This window comes from Hypanus sabinus, chromosome 17, assembly GCF_030144855.1.
Source record: "Hypanus sabinus isolate sHypSab1 chromosome 17, sHypSab1.hap1, whole genome shotgun sequence".
In the NCBI taxonomy this organism is placed as follows: domain Eukaryota; kingdom Metazoa; phylum Chordata; class Chondrichthyes; order Myliobatiformes; family Dasyatidae; genus Hypanus; species Hypanus sabinus.
Window position 1 is genome coordinate 79,493,591 of NC_082722.1, and position 17,786 is coordinate 79,511,376.

Sequence of the window (17,786 nt, forward strand, 5' to 3'; positions counted from 1 at the left end):
ACTAACAGGCTACCGGACCGGCTGCGGTGATGAACTGACTTCGAGGATGCGGACTCACTTACGTGAACTTTAGTTCTGAAAGTTATCTGTTTACTTGTTATTGTTTGCATGATTTGTTCTTTTTCGCTCACTGAGTGTTCGACAGTCTTTTTTTAATGGGTTTAATTGGGTTTTGTTGTTTTGTGGCTCCCTGCAAGAAGACAAATCTTAAGGTTGCATTATACATACTTTGATAATAAATGAACTTTGAACTTAAACATATAGGTACTTTGGTATACTTTGATACTTTGGAGCCCAAAACCCTGGACAATTGTAAGATTTAAAAGGTATTTGGACAGGAAAGGGGCGGAGGATGTGAAGCAATCACGGGTAAGCGAGACGACTTTAGATGGCAACTTGGCCGACATGGAAGCTTCAGGCCGAAGAGCCTGCTTCACTGCTCTGTGACTCTGTCATGGATGGTCCCAAGGAGGGGCTTAGGCATGGGATTAACAACCCCATCTCGTAAAAACCCAGGGCAACAGAAACACCAACAGAAGCTCCAAAGACCCCATCCCTGGGAGAGGAAGGATCTTCAAGGATGGGCTACACCTGGACACAGCGTGGAAGACTGGGCCCAGGACAGAGGACTCTGATGAGCTGCTGCTGGCGGCTTTTCCCCCAGTAGTGGTAAAGAAGAAGAATGCCTCGTTGACTCTCCATCAATGCAAGTGCTGCCTTTGTAAATCCAAGTCTAGTGTTTGGTAGCACATTACTTTACAGCACTAGCAATCACTGATCAGGGTTCGATTCCCACCGCTGTCTGTAAGGAGGTTGCAGGTTCTCCTGTGTTCTCCAGTTCCTCCCACATTCCAAAGATGCACAAGTTAGGGTAGTTAGCTGTGGACATGCTACATTAACACCAGAAGCACATGCAGGCTCATCACCAATGATGATGTGGACGATGTGTCTCACTGTATGTTTTGATGTTTCAATTTACAAATTAAAGCTCCACGCCAGGACCACCAGATTCTGAAACAGTTACTTTCCCCAAAGAGTAAAGCTGATCAACACGTCCACCCACTAACCCAGCCCTCCACACCCCCCACCACAGCTACTTTATCATTCCCTGTCAGTCACCTTTTGTATAGTCACTCCTGTGCCTAGTGTCACTTTATGGACACACAATCGATCTCTGTATATGTACCATGTCTTTATTATTGTGCTCTTCATATGCTGTATTGGATCCAGAGTAACAATAATGGTGTTCTCCTTTACACTGAAAATTATATTAAATAATCCTGATCTTGAATCTTGAATCTTTATCTTTATGTCTCCTTACCTTTGAGAGAGCCATGGGATAAGGACCTTTATAGTTCTCCTGCACAGAGATGGGGCTGAGGGGAACCCAAACATTCTTGATCACGTTAATAATGACGTCTGCCCTCACATAGTGGCCTTTGTTTAGTTTCCCCATGTCTTTCACTTGCACAACCACTTTGTATTGGGCAACAACATCCATGTCCAACATAGCAGCTCCTGAAACCAAACACAATGAGGTTACATCTTCCATAAGGAATGGGGTGGCTTGTAAAGTCGCTTCCAGGAAATAACTGCAGGGCAAGTAGTTAGCACAAGTTGGGAAGTTCAGATCTCCTCAAATATTGAAACAATACATGTTGACCTTTGACTTTATGATCCCTGCCAGAATCCAGGGAAAATCTTTGGAATTTTGATGTGAATGAATGAGGAAAAGTGACAAATCATGAAAGTATTTTTTCTTCATTTGGGCTAGGGTAGTTGTTCTATAATGATGACGTTCACATGTGTGATGCTCGTAACTCACTGAAGGGGTTTAATAGTTCATGTTACAGGTTGTATATAATCAAGGTCACCCTGGATACGTCAAATTTGCCTATAAACTGTATTTTACTGCAGCAAAAACAGGCAGGCTAACTGGAGGCAAACTGTGAACAGGAAGGAACTCAACCCGTGAATTAATATTCAATAGATCTCAGTGAGGTCGGTTATCTCATTGAAACCTATTGAACTTTGAAATGTCTGGATAGAGCGGATGTGGGGAGGATGTTTCCTATCGTGGGGAGGTCTAAGACCAGAGGGCAAAGCCTCAGAATAGAAGGACATCTCTTTAGAACAGAGATGACAAGGAATTTATTTATCCAGAAGTTGGTGAATCATTGCCACAGACTGGAGACCAAACTATTGGGTATATTTAAAGCGGAGGTTGATGGGTTCTTGATTAGCCAGGGCCTCAAAGGTTATGGAGTTGAGAGAGATAATAAATCAGCCATGATGGAATGGAAGAGCAGACTGGATGAGCTGAGTGGTCTAATTCTGCTCCTATCTCTTATAGTCTTATGGCCCAGAAAGGAAACCCAACATGAACTCCTGGAGAAGGTGTTTCTCAGAGAATGGTGAGGTGGAACATGAGGAACAGTTACAGTAGAAAACATTGAGGCCACAAGGGAGGAGGAAAGAGGCTGGACTGGGGTGCAGGATAGGACACGTTTACAGAGTTACACAGTCTCAGCCATGTTAAACAAGGGTCTTACCAGAACTAATCCCATTTGCCTACATTTGGCCTGTATCCCCCTAAGCCTTTCCTGTCCTTGCACCTGTCTAAGTGTCTTGTAAACATAATTGTACACACACCTACCACTTCCTGTGGCAGCTCATTCCACATGCCCACCACCCAAGAAAGTTGAGCCTCAGATCCCCTTTAAAATTTTCCCCTCTTGTCTTAAACTTGAGCCCTCTAGTTTTACATGCCCCTACAACTACACCCCACCCCCCAATCAGGGTCATGTGAAGCCATGGAAACAGGGGTGGATGTTCATATGTGCAGAACCTGATAGGTTTTTGATTGATTGGTCAGAGTGTCAAAGGTTACAGGGAGAAGGCAGGAGAATGGGCTTGAGAGGGAAAATAAATCAATGTGTCCAGAAGTCAGAGGTCTGATGTCGGTGAGTCTGCATGTCCAGGACAGGGACTGGAGGACGGAAGCCTGGAAGTGGCCTGCCCCGAATCGGAGGCCTGTCTTTATGTGTGAGTCCATAGCAGGGAGGAAAGGGGCTTGCTTTGCAGTCATTGTGTTTTGTTTTAAACCATTAGACTTTAAGATATAGGAGCAGAATTAGGCCATTCGGCCCTTCAAGTCTGTTCCACCATTCCATTATGGCTGATTTATTTTCCCTCTCGATCCCATTTTCTTGTCTTCCCTATTCTGAGGCTGTGCTTTCTGGTCCTACACTCCCCCACTAGAGGCAAAACCCTCCCCACATCCACTATTCAATATTCAATATTGTTGCGTATTTAATACTTCAAGATTGTTTGAGCAGTTTATATATATATATACACACACACTCATCTATCGGTTGATTAAGAATTCCATTTTTGTTTAAATAATTAATGATGGGTTATCTGTAAGGATATGTTAATTGCCTAAGTCGTCACGTGACACCTGTGTGTCTTGCCTAAAGAAAAGGTAAAGTTACACCCGCATTCTTGGACTCCCTGCCTTCCTTTGAATTAATTTAATGTTTTGAAATTACAAAGCGTAACAGATAGGTTTCAAGATCTGATAACTTTCAGTAAGATGCTCCTCATTCTTCTAAACTCCAGTGAGTACAGGCCCTGAGCCATCAAACGCTCCTCATATGTTAACCCTTTCATTCCTTGGATCATTCTCATGAACCTCCTCTGGACCCTCTCCAATGCTAGCTCATCTTTTCTTAGATAAGGGGCCCAAAACTGCTCACAGTTTCCAAGTACAGTTTGATCACTGCATTATAAAGCTTCAGTACCACATCATTGTTTTTATTTATGTTGTTGTACTGAGCATCCTGGGAATGCTATGTTGGTGCCGGACTGTGTGGGGATACCCAAGGGCTGTCCCCAGCACATCCTTGGGTTGTGCTGGTTGTTAATGCATATGATGCATTCCACTGAGTGTTTCCATGTTTCGATGTGTTTTACATGTGACAATTAACACTCATCTTTAAATCTGTGGAAGGGGACAGGTCTAATATATTGATGTAATTACAAAGAAGGCACAACAGTGGCTATATTTCATAAGGTGTTTGAGGAGAATTGGTATGTTACCACTGACACTCACAAACTCCCACAGATGTATCAAAGAGAGTATTCTAACTGGCTGCATTACCGTCTGGTACGGAGGGGCTTCTGTGTAGCATTGGAGGGTTGTAAACTTAGTCAACTCCATCATGGGCACCAGCCTCCCCAGTATCCAGGACATCTTCAATATGCAATGCCTCAAAAAGGCAGCATCTGTCATTAAGAACCCTATCACCAGGACATGCCCTCTTCTCATTGCTACCATCAGGAGGGAAGCACAGGAACCTGAAGGCACACACTCGACATTTCAGCACAGTTTCTTCCCCTCTGCCACCAGATTTCTGAATGGACAATGACCTCACTATTTTCCCTCTCCATTTGCACTAGCTAATTCATTAATTTTTTATATACTTTAGTAATTTATAGTATGTATAGTAATGTACTGTTGCAGCCTAGCAACAGGTTTCACAACATATGCCTGATGCTGACTGAGTGTGTCAGTTGTTCTGTGCTGTCAGCCGAGAGTCATCACGCACTCCAGCTGAGAGTCAGCCCAGGCTATTGTGCTGAAGGCACGAGGGAGATGAGGGAGCTGCTCCGGGCACTGACACATCCAGAAGCGGAGGCAAGCGTCAAGGGGAAGCAGGAGAAAGATCTCAGGCATGAGCAGTAACGGATGAGCCTGAGTCACTTCCAGAGAGCAGGACACAGACTGAAGAACCCGTGTGTCATTTGTGAACAGACAGTGAGTTCCCAGCCTCCATCTCTGTACATTAATAAAACATGTCAAATATCATTGCCACCTCCCTCTACAGAACAATGACAGCTTGCTCTTGTTCCTGAAACTGACATCACCAACAATCATCCCGGGTAAAACCTGATTAAGGAGGCACATGAAATAAACACCTTTTGAATATCAGAACGCAGGGAGACTGGAGTCATCTCCTCTTTAGATGACACACACAGTTCCGAGCAAGAGCACTTACTGGTGTGACTGCCCTCGAGTCACGTTGTATTACAGCCTGGCTCAGGGTCTGTTGCATTATCGTTGCCTGGAACAGCTTGTCTGTGTACATTTAGCAACACAGGATTATCCTGTCTGGCTGCATCTCAGACAGCCACAGTCCTTCCAACACACAGGCACACAAGAGAAGATGACACAGCCCGAGTCTTCATTGCCACAGCCCCCCCCTCTAAGATTAGAGATTTACTTTGTCACATGTACAGTGAAATGTGTCAATGACTAACACAGTCCGAGGATATGCTGGGAGGGGGCAGCCAGCAAGTATCGCCGTGCTTCCAGTGCCAACACGGCATGGCCAGAATTTACTAACCCTAAGCTATACATCTTTGGAACGTGGGAGGAAACCAGAACACCAAAAGGAAACCTACCCGGTCACAGGAAAATGGATAAACTCCTTACAGAAAGCAGCAGGAATTGAACCATGATTGGTGAAAACCAGCGTTCTAAAGGATTATGCTAACCACTATACTACCGCACCATTTCCAGCAAACACTGCCTCAAAGAGGCACTGTACATCATCAAAGACCCCAACATCTGGGCTATGCCACCTTCTCATTGCAACCATCGGGCGGGAGGTACAGAAGTCTGAAGTCGCACCACACCAGGTTCAGGAACAGCTACTTCCCTTCAACCATCAGGTTCTACAACTGACCTACACAATCCTAACCCTGCCTCTTGCACTGTCAGGGAGAAATTGTCTCATTTTTCACTAGGAATATGTTTCTGCTCAGTTTCTCTTTCCTCACTGTGTTGTGTAATCTCCAGTGAGATTCTGCAGATGCTGAAAATCCACAGCAGCACATACAAAATGCTGGAGGAACTCAGCAGGTCAGGCAGCATCTATGGAGGGGAACAAATAGTCAGTGTTTCAAGTCTGAAACATTGATGATCTATTCTTCTCCATAGATGCTGCCCAACCTGCTGGGCTCCCCCAGCATCTTGTGCATGTTTCTCCATGTTCTGCGTGTGTCTGTATCGAGCTGCCTGTGAAGCCGCTGAAAGCAAAGTTTTTCACTGTACCTGTACCTCGTCAGACCTACACACAGGACAGTAAGCTCCACTCAACTTCAGTAGAGTGCAGAAGCTCATCAAGAAGACGGGATGTGCCTACTTGTGTACAACCCGAAATCCAGCCAGAGGAATGAGCTGGAAGGCAAAACATGTGAACAGAGAGATGTCAGAATAAGCAACCATCATAACATAGACACCACAGCACAGTACAGGCCCTTCAGCCCACAATGCTGTGCTGACCCTTTCACCTACTCAAAGATCAACCTATCCCTTCCTTCACACATAGCCCTCCATTTTTCTTACATTCGTGTTCCTATCTAAGAGTTTCTGAAATGTCCCTAATGTATCTGCCTCTACCACCAAAGCTGGCAGCGTGCTCCACACATCCACCATTCTCTGTGTAAAAATCTTACCTCCGACATTCCCCTATTCTCCAATCACCTGAAAAGCCAGCCCTCTTGTATTAGCCATTGCACCCTGAGAAAAAGTCTGGCGGTGCACCCATTCTATAGTTCTTGTATATCTCTATCGAGTCACCTCTCACCCTTCTTCATTTCAAAGAGAAAAGCCTAGGTCACAAGACACAAAACATATTCTCCAATCCAGGCAGCGTCTGGGTAAATCTCCTCCGCAACCTCTCTAAAGTTTCTACATTCTTCCGATAAAGACTGGACCAGGACCAAACACAATATTCCAAGTGTGGTCTAACCGGGGGTTTGTAGACCTGCGACACTACCTTACGGCTCTTGAACTCAATCCCCCAAACCATGAAGGTCAACACATCCTCTAAACAGCAATCGCTCACAGAACTGGTTAGAGCATTGGAGAAATGTGGAACCCCACAGGGCCTGCATAGAGTTTAAAGGAGGAGAGGAGAAAGAGAGGGTTGAGGTATTGGGTGGGGGGCACAACACTTTACAGCACCAGCAATCAGCGACCGGGGTTTAATCCCTGCTGCTGTCTGTGAGGAGTTCTCCCCCTGACCATGTGGGTTTGTCCGGGTGCTCCAGTTTCCTCCCACAGTCTAAAGGCGGACAGGTTAGTACGTTGTGAACATGTTACGTTGATGCTGGGATCATGGTGACACTTGTGGGCTGCCCCCTGGCACATTCTCGAACTGTGCTGGTTGTTCGTGCAAACGATGCACTTCACTGTATGTTTCCATGTCAAGTCAAGCTCAAGTTTATTGTCATTCAAGCCAAACAATGTTCCCAACCTTTTTTTATGCCGTGGATCAAGGTGTCCATGGACCCCAGGTTGGGAAACCCTGCTCCAGATCAAGGTGTACAACACTGTACATATAACTCACACACAAAGCATATATTACCACAAATAAATTAACGATTAATAAGGTGCATTGATGACAAGTTAAAAAGTAAGCAGTGTAATGCTACAGGTGAACCACGTGTGATGAGACCCGTGTTGTGGCAGGGAGTTCAGTAGGCCCACAGCCTGGGGCAGAAGTGGTTTTCCATCCTCACAGTCCTGCTGCAGTACGTGTGACAAATGGGTAAGATTCACAACGACGTAACGACCCAGTACCTTGTGCCTGCTCTCCCATTTGATGAGACCACAGCTGGTTTTTACCTCAGCATGAACTCCAAACTAGCAAGGGACCAGACTGATGTGGGCAGAGAAATAGCTGATGCAAATGGCTGCTTCCACTGAGTCTGGGTGAAACTAGAACTAGTCATAGGTTAAGGATAAAAAGTGAAATATTTAATGGGAACCTCGTCACTTAGAGGGTGGTGAGAGTGTGGAACGAGCTGCCAGTGGAAGTGGTGAATACAGATTTGATTGTAGTATTTAAGAGAAGTTCCGATAACTGCATGATAGAAAGGGTATGGAGGGGTATGGTCCAGGTGTGGGTTAATGGGACTAAACAGAATAATATTTTGCCATTTACTAGATGGGTTGAAAGTCTACAGCATACTTTCAACACTCAGGGTACTGAGTATAAGACCATAGGACCACATGACATAGGAGAAAATTAGGCCATTTAGCCCATCAAGTCTAGTCCAACATTCCATCATGGCTGATTTATTATCCAACTCAACCCCATTCTCCTGCTTTCTCCCTGTAACCTTTGATTCCCTGACTAACCATAAACCTATCAGCCTTCACTTTAAATATACTCAATGACTTTGCCTCCACAGCCTTCTGTGACAATGAATTCCACAGATTCACTACCCTCTGGCTAAAGAAATTCCTCCTCATTTCTGTTCTAAATGGACATCCCTCAATTCTGAGTGTGCCCGCTGGTCCAAGACTCCCCAACTACAGGAAACATTCTCTCCACATCCACTCTATCAAGGTCTTTCAATACACAAAGGGTTTCAATGAGATTCTCCCTTCATTCTTCTAAACTCCAGCATGTAGGGATCAGACCCATCAAGCACTCCTCATACATGAAACCTTCCATTCCCAGAATCATTCTCCTAAATGCTGACAAGTCATAGTGCAATTGTTTAAAGCTTTGGATTGGCTGCTTTTAGAGTATGCTGTGCAGTTCAGGAGGGACGTAGAGGCTTTGGAGAGGGTGCAGAAGAGGCTTACTAGGATGTTGCTTGGTTTAGAGGGCATGGGCTATAAAGAGATTAGGCAAATGTGTGTTGTTCTCTCTGGTGTGTCGGGTGCCGACACACCATTATCTATACTTCAGATGATTATAGATAATATATGAGAGTCAGGTAGAATCTGAATCAGGTTCATTATCACTGACATTGTTCTGAAATTTGCATTTTGGTGTCAACAGTATTGTGCTACACACAAACATTTCTATGTTACAAAAGGAGTCAGATGCACAAAAAATGTCAGTGTTTTGGGCTGCAACCTTTCTTTAGGACTCCTGTTGAAATGCCTTTGCCTGAAATGTTCTCCATAGGTGCTGCCTGACCTGCTGAGTTCCTCCAGCATTTTCTGTGTGTTACTCTGTATTTCCAGCATCAGCAAAATCTCTTGTGTTTAGAATCAGGGGTTCCCAATGTTTTTTATGCCATGGACCAATACCACTAAGCAAAAGGTCCATGGACCCCAGATTGGGAACTCCTGGTTTAGATAAACAGACAAATGAGAAATAGCGAAGTAAAATCCATGTGTTCTTGGATATTCAGAAACCTGATGGCAGAGGGGAAGAGTCTGTTCCCTGAACATTGAGTGTGGGTCTTTGGACTGTTGTAGCTTCTCCCTGATGGCAGCAATAAGCAGAGGACATGTCCTGGATGGTGAGGATCCTTACTGATGGATAGGAAGGTGTAGATAAGGTAGACAGAGTCTTCTCCCCAGGATGGAAATCTCAATTGTCAGAGAACTTCAGTTTAAGATGAAAGGTGGAAAGCTTAAAAGAGATATGAGGGGCAAGTTTTTCACACAGAATAATGGGTGTCACGGATGGTGATAGAGGCACAAATGATAGCCATGTTTAAGCGATACTCAAACAGACAGCAATTGAAGGGATAGTGACCATTTGCAGGAGGATGGGATTAATTTGGAATGTCGCCATGCTCAGCCTAGACAAAATGGACCAAAGTGACTATTTCTGTGTTGTACTGTCCTATGTTCTGTGATTCTTTACAGCACTAAAAGTAGCCATTCAGCCCATCATCCATACTGGCCCTTTGAAAGACAGTCCAGTAATTCGCATTACCGGCCTTATTTTCATTTGTGGGGTGTATGGGGTGTCCATGGAGGGGTTAGCAGCTCTGGTGAAGGGGCTTGTGGTGTCCAATCTGGGGCAGCTCACTCACCTTTGGTCCCCACGGGCACTTAGCTCACACCAATGCTTTCAACTAGCTGTTTGTATGTGACACCGCTTTGACCGAAACCAGATGAGGGTAGCCGGTGGGCTTCGTACCCAGTGGGATAGGGACATGCCTGTCCTAACATGTGAAGACAGCTCCAGTGGACTGGGCAGATGAGATCTACAGTGAGACCCAACAGACAGGAAGACAGCTCTGCAACGCCCTGTGGAGAGCGAGGGGCATGACGAAGCACAGAAGATGTCACGGTCATCTACTGCAAATCCTGGTTTGTAATAATAACACTGGATTGAGATCGAGAGAGAGGAACTGCCCCAGTGCAATGGCTTTTCCACTTTAAAAACCCTCCTGCACAGGTTTCCTGTGATCCTCAGATACGATGGACAACCACCATTCTCATCAGGAGAAAAGTTTGTTCACCAAGTAGACAGTCGAGGAATGGTTTGTGAACAGGATGTTGGTTCATCCTTCAATAGCTGCTCGTCCTATGTACGCACTCAGTGGGAAATGGGTTAAGCTAAGCTTGACCTTGGTCTCCTCAGCTGGAGTTAGGTCCATGGGGGCTAATTCTGCAGCACACCCTCAGGACATGGACACAGGCAACTCTTTACTCAGCTCTCCACTGAGAGCAAATCTGCAGATCACAACAGCAGGGAGTTCTTCGATCAGCATCTGGGTTATCTCCAAAGATATCAAAACAGTCAGACGCATCAGAGGAAGAGTTAATGTACAAGAATGAAGTGAAGAAGGCAAATGCAATGTTAGCATTCATTTCGAGAGGACAGGAATATAAAAGCAAGGATGTAATGTTGAGACTTTATAAAGCACTGATGAGGCCTCACTTGGAGTATTGTGAGCAGTTTTGGGCCCTTATCTAATAAAGAATGGGCTGATGTTGGAGAGGGTTCAGAGGACGTCCACAAGAACAATTCTGGGAATGAAAGGGTTACCATATGAGCACCCATTGAAGGCTCTGGGCCTTTAGTCACTGGAATTCAGAAGAATGAGGGGCATCTCATTGAAACCTATCAAATGCTGAAAGGCTTCGACAGAGTGAATATGGAGAGGATGTTTCCTATGGTAAGGGAGTCTAGGACCAGAAGGCACAGCCTCAGAATAGAGGGACAAGGAGGAACCTCTTTAGCCAGAGTGTGGTGCATCAGTGGAATTTGTTGCTGCAGACGGCTGTGGAGGCCAAGATATAGGGTGCACTTAAGGCAGTGGTTGATAGGTTCCTGATAAGTTGGAGCATGAAGGGTCATGGGGAGAAGGCAGGAGACTGGGGCTGGGAGGGAAATGGATCAGCCATGATGAAATGGTGGTGCAGATTCAATGGGCCAAATGGCCTTATTCTGCTCCTATATCTTATCGACTTAAGTTAAGAGTTAGGGAGAAGAGTAGGAGTATTGAGTTTGTTTTGGTCTCCTCCTTATGGGAAGGATGTGGAAGCTTTAGAGACAGTGCAAAGGAGATTTACCAGGATGCTGCCTGGACAAGGGACCATTTCTTATGAGGAAGGGTTGAGTGAGCTTGGGATTTTTCTTTTTGAGAAAAGGAGGATGTAAGGTGCCTTGATAGGTTTACAAGATGATGAGGCACAGATAGCGGATAGCCAGAGATTTTTCCCAGGACATAGGTGGCTAACATGAGGGGGAATAATTTGAAGGTGATTTGAGAAAAGATTAGTGGGGATGTCAGAAGTCGTTTTTTACACACGGGATGGTGAGTGTGTAGAACATTCAGCTGGGGTAGTGGGAGAGGCAGTTAGCATGACACACTGGCATAGCCATTAGCACATGACTTTACAGAGCCAGTGATTCAAAGATTGGGGTTCAATTCCCAGTCTTCTGGCTGTAAGGAATTTGTAGGTATTACTTGTCACCACATGGGTTTCCTCTGGGTGCTCCGGTTTCCTCCCACATTCCAAACACATACAGGTCACGGTTCATAAGTTGTGGGCATGCATTACTGGCACAGGAAAATGACAGCACTTGCTGGCTGCCCAGCATAATCCTCGCTGATTTGCTTTGACAAAAATGAAGCATTACACTGCATGTTTTGAAGTACATGTGACAAAAAATCTAATATTTAAATCTTTATATTTGAGTCAATAGACAATAGACAGTAGGTGCAGGAGTAGGCCAAACGGCCCTTCTAGCCAGCACCACCATTCACTGTGATCATGGCTGATCACACACAATCAGTACCCCATTCCTGCTCTCTCCCCATATCCCTTGACCCCGCTATCTATAAGAGCCCTATCTAACTCTCTCTTGAAAGCATCCAGAGACTTGGCCTCCACTGCCTTCTGCAGCAGAGCATTCCACATATCCACCACTCTCTGGGTGAAAAAGTTTTTCCGCATCTCTGTTCTAAATGGCCTACCCCTTATTCTTAAACTGTGGCCTCAATGAGTCATTTAGGAAACAGATAGCACGTAGATGAAAGAAAAATGGAGAGCTATGTAGGAGGAAAGAGATTGCTGTAAGAGTAGGTTAGAAGGCCAGCACAACACTGTGGGCTGAAGGGTCTGTACCGTGCTATAATGTCCTATGTCTAAGAGAGAGGGGCTTCAATGGGAATGGACCAATAGGATTAAGCTATTGGAAGAACAGACCTATACAATGAGAATATTGGAGGCATCCAATGGCATTAGATGTTGAGGAATGGGATTATGATATTGAAAAAAATAAAGAATGATGTATGAGAGTATTGATGGACCAAAGTTTTAGGGATATTGGGAAGGGCCAATGGAATGAGGGTATTAAGGGTTGGGCCAATGGTCCAAGGATACTGAGAGCTGAGCCAATGGTGTGAGGGAATAGAGCGTTGGGCCAATAGTCTGAGGATATAGAAGTTTGGGCCAATTGTTTGAGGGTATTAAGGGTTGGACCAATGGGCTAAGGGAAATAAGGGATGAACAAATAGAATTAAAGCATTGAAGGATGGCCCAGTAGGATTAGGGCAATGAAGGATGGGTCAATAGTCTTCAGGTATTGAAAGATAAGCCAGTGAGATGGAAGCATTGAAAGGACAGTCATGATCTTCAGGTATTGAGAGATGGACCATTGGAAAGGGGGCATTGAAAGAATGGACATAATCCATTCTTAAAAGGAGAATGGGCCAGCGGGATTAGGACATTAAAAGATTAGCCAATGATCTTCAGGTCTTAAGAGATGGACTAATGTAATTCAGGCATTGAAGGTTGAGCCAGTTAGATGGGGGCATTGAGGGAATGGACATGGCCTCCAGGTATTGAGAAATGGGCCAATAGGATAAGGGCAATGAAGGATATGTCAATAGCTGTTAGGTATTGAAGGATGATCCAGTGAGATGAGGGCTTTGAAAGACTGGACATGGTCTTGGGGTATTGAGAGATGGGCTGACTGTCTTTAGGTTTTCAGGAATGGGCTAATGGGATTAGAGCATTGAGGGATGTACATTCCTTCAGGTGTCAAGCAATGGGATTGGATGGTAAGGAGATGGGAGAATGGTGGGCTTTACTGGAGGAATTCCATAAGACTGTAAGACATAGAAGCAGAATTAGGCCATTCAGCCCATTGAGGGTACTCTGCCATTTCATCATGACTGATCCCAGATCCCATTCAGCCCCTTACACCTGCCGTCTCACCATATCCCTTGATGCCCCAACCAATCAGGTATCTACCAACTTCTGCTTTAAATATACCCATGGACTTGGCCTCAACCACGGTCTGTGGCAGAGCATTCCATATAATACACTATAATACAACATGTAATACTCTCTCTCACCTCTGACTCTGGGAGAGGAATCCAAGAGCAGTCAGGCTCAGTGGGAGACAGCAGGAACCCCCTCTGCTGTCAGCATTGAAGCATTGGAGCACAATAGTGTTGGCACGGCCAGGACCTGTAATAGTGCTTCCTGTGTTGGAACCCATCCCGCTCTGTGCAGCATCAGAACAGGAAATGAGGAGACGGGTGTAGCGACCCTACCTTCCGCAGCCAATGAGAGGTCTCCGGTCAGCTCGTCAACCTGGAACATGTCATCAGAGGGTAGAGTTGGCTCTTGCGAGATGACTTCGTAGTACAGTGCACCGTTGGGGGTCGAGGGGTCGTCTAAATCAGTGGCGACAACTCTCACGATTCTGTATCCTACAACAGGAGGTAGCATGAGATTACAGCATCCAACCCGATAACTCTGCCATCCCCCCTGTTCCCCTTCCCAGAACCAGATCCTTCCAGAAGCTGGAAATCCAAGATAAAGACTGAAAATCCCGGAAGCACTCAGCAGGCCAGACAGCATCTGTGGAGAGAGGGTCAGTCAAGTTTCAAATTAGACGACCTTCTAACAGAAGACATCTGCCTCCAGCCTTTCCCTTGCTTCTCCTTAAATCCATTTCTATTCTTCAACTCTGTGTCTTACCGAGGGACCCTGAATCTGAAATATTATCTCTATTTCTCTACAATGATGTTGCCAGGACTTGATGACCTGAGTTACAGGGAAGGGTTGAATAGGTTAGGACTTAATTTCCTCGAGTCTAGGAGATTTAGGGGAGATTTGATAGAGGTATACAAAAGTATGAGCGGTTATAGAAAGGCAAGCAGGCTTTTTCATCTAAGGTTGGGTGGGACTAGAACGAGAAGTCATAGGTTAAGGGTAAAAGGTGAAATATTTAAGAGGAACATGAGGTGGAAGCTGTTCACTCAGGGTGGTGAGAGTGAGGAACAAGCTGCCAGTAGAAGTAGTGGATGTGGGTCTGATTACAACATTTAAGAGAAATTTGGGGTATGGTTGGGGTGCGGGTCAATGGGACTAAGCAGAGTAGTAGTTTGGCACAGATTAGATGGGCTGAAAGGCCTGCTTCTGTGCTGTAGTGCTCTGTGACTCTATGCTACCTGACACACTGACTGTTTCCAGCATTTTCTGGTTTTGTCCCAGATTTCCAACAACAATCTTCATTTGATTATTCAGTGTAATTTCATGGATGAGAATATTTGTCGAGTGTGTTGGATCAGGATGTAGAATTGTTATGCATCCAGTGTTTTTCGTTACAGTTTAACCTTTCTAAGTTTGCTTGTAGTTTTTAAATACTCACCTATCTACTTGTAATTGTCTAATGAATTTTCCAGTAATTGTAGTCTACCTGATTTGGTATTTTCTAGAAGCTTCTCCATTTTTCTGCAGCAGGTATCCATAAGGGATAGTGGCAGAATGAGGCCATTCAGCCCATCAAGTTTGCTCCACCATTCCATCATGGCTGATATATTATCCCTCTCAACCCCATTCAACTGCCTTCACCCCATAACCTTTGATGCCCTTACTAATCAAGAAACGATCAACCAACACTTTAAATATACCCAATGACTTGTCATCCACAGCCGTCTGTGGCAATGAATTCCACAGATTCACCATCCTCTGGCTAAACATCTCTGTTCTAAATGGACGTCCCTCTATCTTAACGTTGTGCCCTCTGGTCCAAGACTCACCCACGATAGAAAACAAGTTTCACGCTGTTTGAATATGGCTATTTTATACAGTACTATGCCAAAGTCTTAGGCACATATATGTAGCTAGGATGCCTAAGGCTTTTTCACGGTACAGTACTATTTGTCAACGTGGATCTGGCAGGAGCAAAAGATGTTGGCAGTGCCATGGGAGGGGTATGGGACAAGTGGTAGAGAAGAAGTGCCAGGGGTAGGGGTTGGCATGGGTGCAGTCCCACCCAGTCCTGAGACACCAGGCAAGGCCATTTGATTCCAAACAATTGGTTCATTGCTCATTACAGAATGTCTTTCTGGTGCTTCCTGCTCCCTTCCCACTCCCTTTCCCTCTTCCCAGCAATGATTCCCCTCCCCTCTCCCAGCAGCCCTCCCACTCTCAGTCCACAAAAGAGACCCAGACCAGAATCAGATTTGTCATCACTCATATTATGTCATGAATTTTTTTGCGGCAGCAGTACAGTGCAATGCATAAAATTATGACATTTACTGTGCAAATGACTTTAAGCACCCTAGCTTCAGTATATATACAGTGCCATAGACGTTTGCACAGTCCTGTAGGTTAATTGTTATCACTGAAATTTTGTTATCTCTAGTCTTGAGTTTGAGACAACCACAATTGCTTTTATCTTTTTTTCCCTTGTCCATTCTTTGTTCTTGTAAAATAGCCATAATCACCAAGTTTTATTTCTCAGTCTTGAGTTCCAAAGAACCTCTGGTTTAATATCACCGGATCCAACAACTGCTTGGCCCACACTATCAGCTGAATACCGTGGCAATGTTGACTTCATAGAACACAGAACATACAACATACAACAGTACAGCACAGAGTGGGCCCCACTCCACGAATGGCAAATGAAAATAAATTCCACATTGAAACTACGAGGACTGAAGGTTCAGCAGATTGATTTCTTGGGACATGAGGTTTTCCTACAGAAATTTGTACAGTCTAGACTTTCACTAGAGACTCACCTTGTCGAAGGATGTGCTGGGGGCAGCCCACAAGCATTGCCATGCTTCTGACAGCAACATAGCAAGCCCACAACTCACCAACCCTAACCCACATGTCTTTGGAATGTGGGAGGAAACTAATAACACCCACAGGAAACCAGAGCACCCACAGAAAACCAGAACACCCACAGGAAACCAGAGCGCCTTGATGAAACCAGAACATCCACAGGAAACCAGTGCACCCTGACGAAATCAGAGCACCCACAGGAAACCAGAGCACCGACAGGAAACCAGAGCACCCACAGGAAACCAGAGCACCCTGATGAAATCGGAGCACCCACAGGAAACCAAAGCACCTTGATGAAACCAGAGCACCCACAGGAAACCAGAGCACCCTGATGAAATCGGAGCACCCACAGGAAACCAAAGCACCTTGATGAAACCAGAACATCCACAGGAAACCAGAGCACCCTGATGAAATCGGAGCACCCACAGGAAACCAGAGCTCCCTGATGAAACCAGAACACCCACAGGAAACCCGAGCACCCTGACGAAACTGGAGCACCCATAGGAAACCAGAGCACCCTGACAAAATCAGAGCACCCACAGGAAACCAGAGTACCCACAGGAAACCAGAGCACCCAGAGGAAACCAGAGCACCCACAGGAAACCAGAGCACCCTGACAAAACTGGAGCACCCAGAAGAAACCAGAGCACCCTGACAAAATCGGAGCACCCACAGGAAACCAGAGCACCCTGACAAAATCAAAGCACCCACAGGAAACCAGAGTACCCAGAGGAAACCAGAGCACCCAGAGGAAACCAAAGCACCCTGACGAAATCGGAGCACCCACAGGAAACCAGAGCACCCACAGGAAACTCAAGCACCCTGATGAAACCAGAACACCCAGAGGAAACCAAAGCACCCTGACGAAATCGGAGCACCCACAGGAAACCAGAGCACCCTGATGAAACCAGAACACCCAGAGGAAACCAAAGCACCCTGACGAAATCGGAGCACCCACAGGAAACCAGAGCACCCACAGGAAACTCAAGCACCCTGATGAAACCAGAGCACCCAGAGGAAACCAAAGCACCCTGACGAAATCGGAGCACCCACAGGAAACCTACACAGTCAATGGGAAAAACGTACAAATTCCTCACAGACAGTGCTGGGAATTGAACCCTGGTCTTACAGCCAGCACTGTAACATGTTATGCTAACCAGTACACTACACCACCCTAAACCTAAGCACACACAAGGTGGATGATCACAGTCTTTTTCCTAGGCTTTATTTATTCATGATGTGTCATGTTGTATGACGTGGCCAGTCACAGTCTTTCCATGATCATGATTGTTCTTGGCAAATGTTTCTACAGAAGTGGTTTGCCATTGCCTTCTGCTGGGCAGTGTCTTTACAAGACGGGTGACCCCAGCCATTATCAAAACTCTTCAGAGATTGTCTGCCTGACGTCAGTGGTCACATAACC

The 17,786-nt window shown here is 45.5% G+C and overlaps 1 protein-coding gene across 1 annotated transcript in view; it reads right to left on the minus strand.

Annotated features, from left to right (window-relative positions):
• The window catches only part of LOC132407061 (cadherin-16-like), an 83,740-nt gene that overhangs the window by 53,084 nt on the left and 12,870 nt on the right, over positions 1-17,786 (minus strand). The window contains exons 6-7 of the mRNA XM_059993311.1: positions 13,840-13,998; positions 1,322-1,518 (exon numbers count right to left, since the gene is read on the minus strand). Of these exons, the coding sequence (XP_059849294.1) occupies positions 1,322-1,518; positions 13,840-13,998 (356 nt within the window). The remainder of the gene's footprint in view (positions 1-1,321; positions 1,519-13,839; positions 13,999-17,786) is intronic.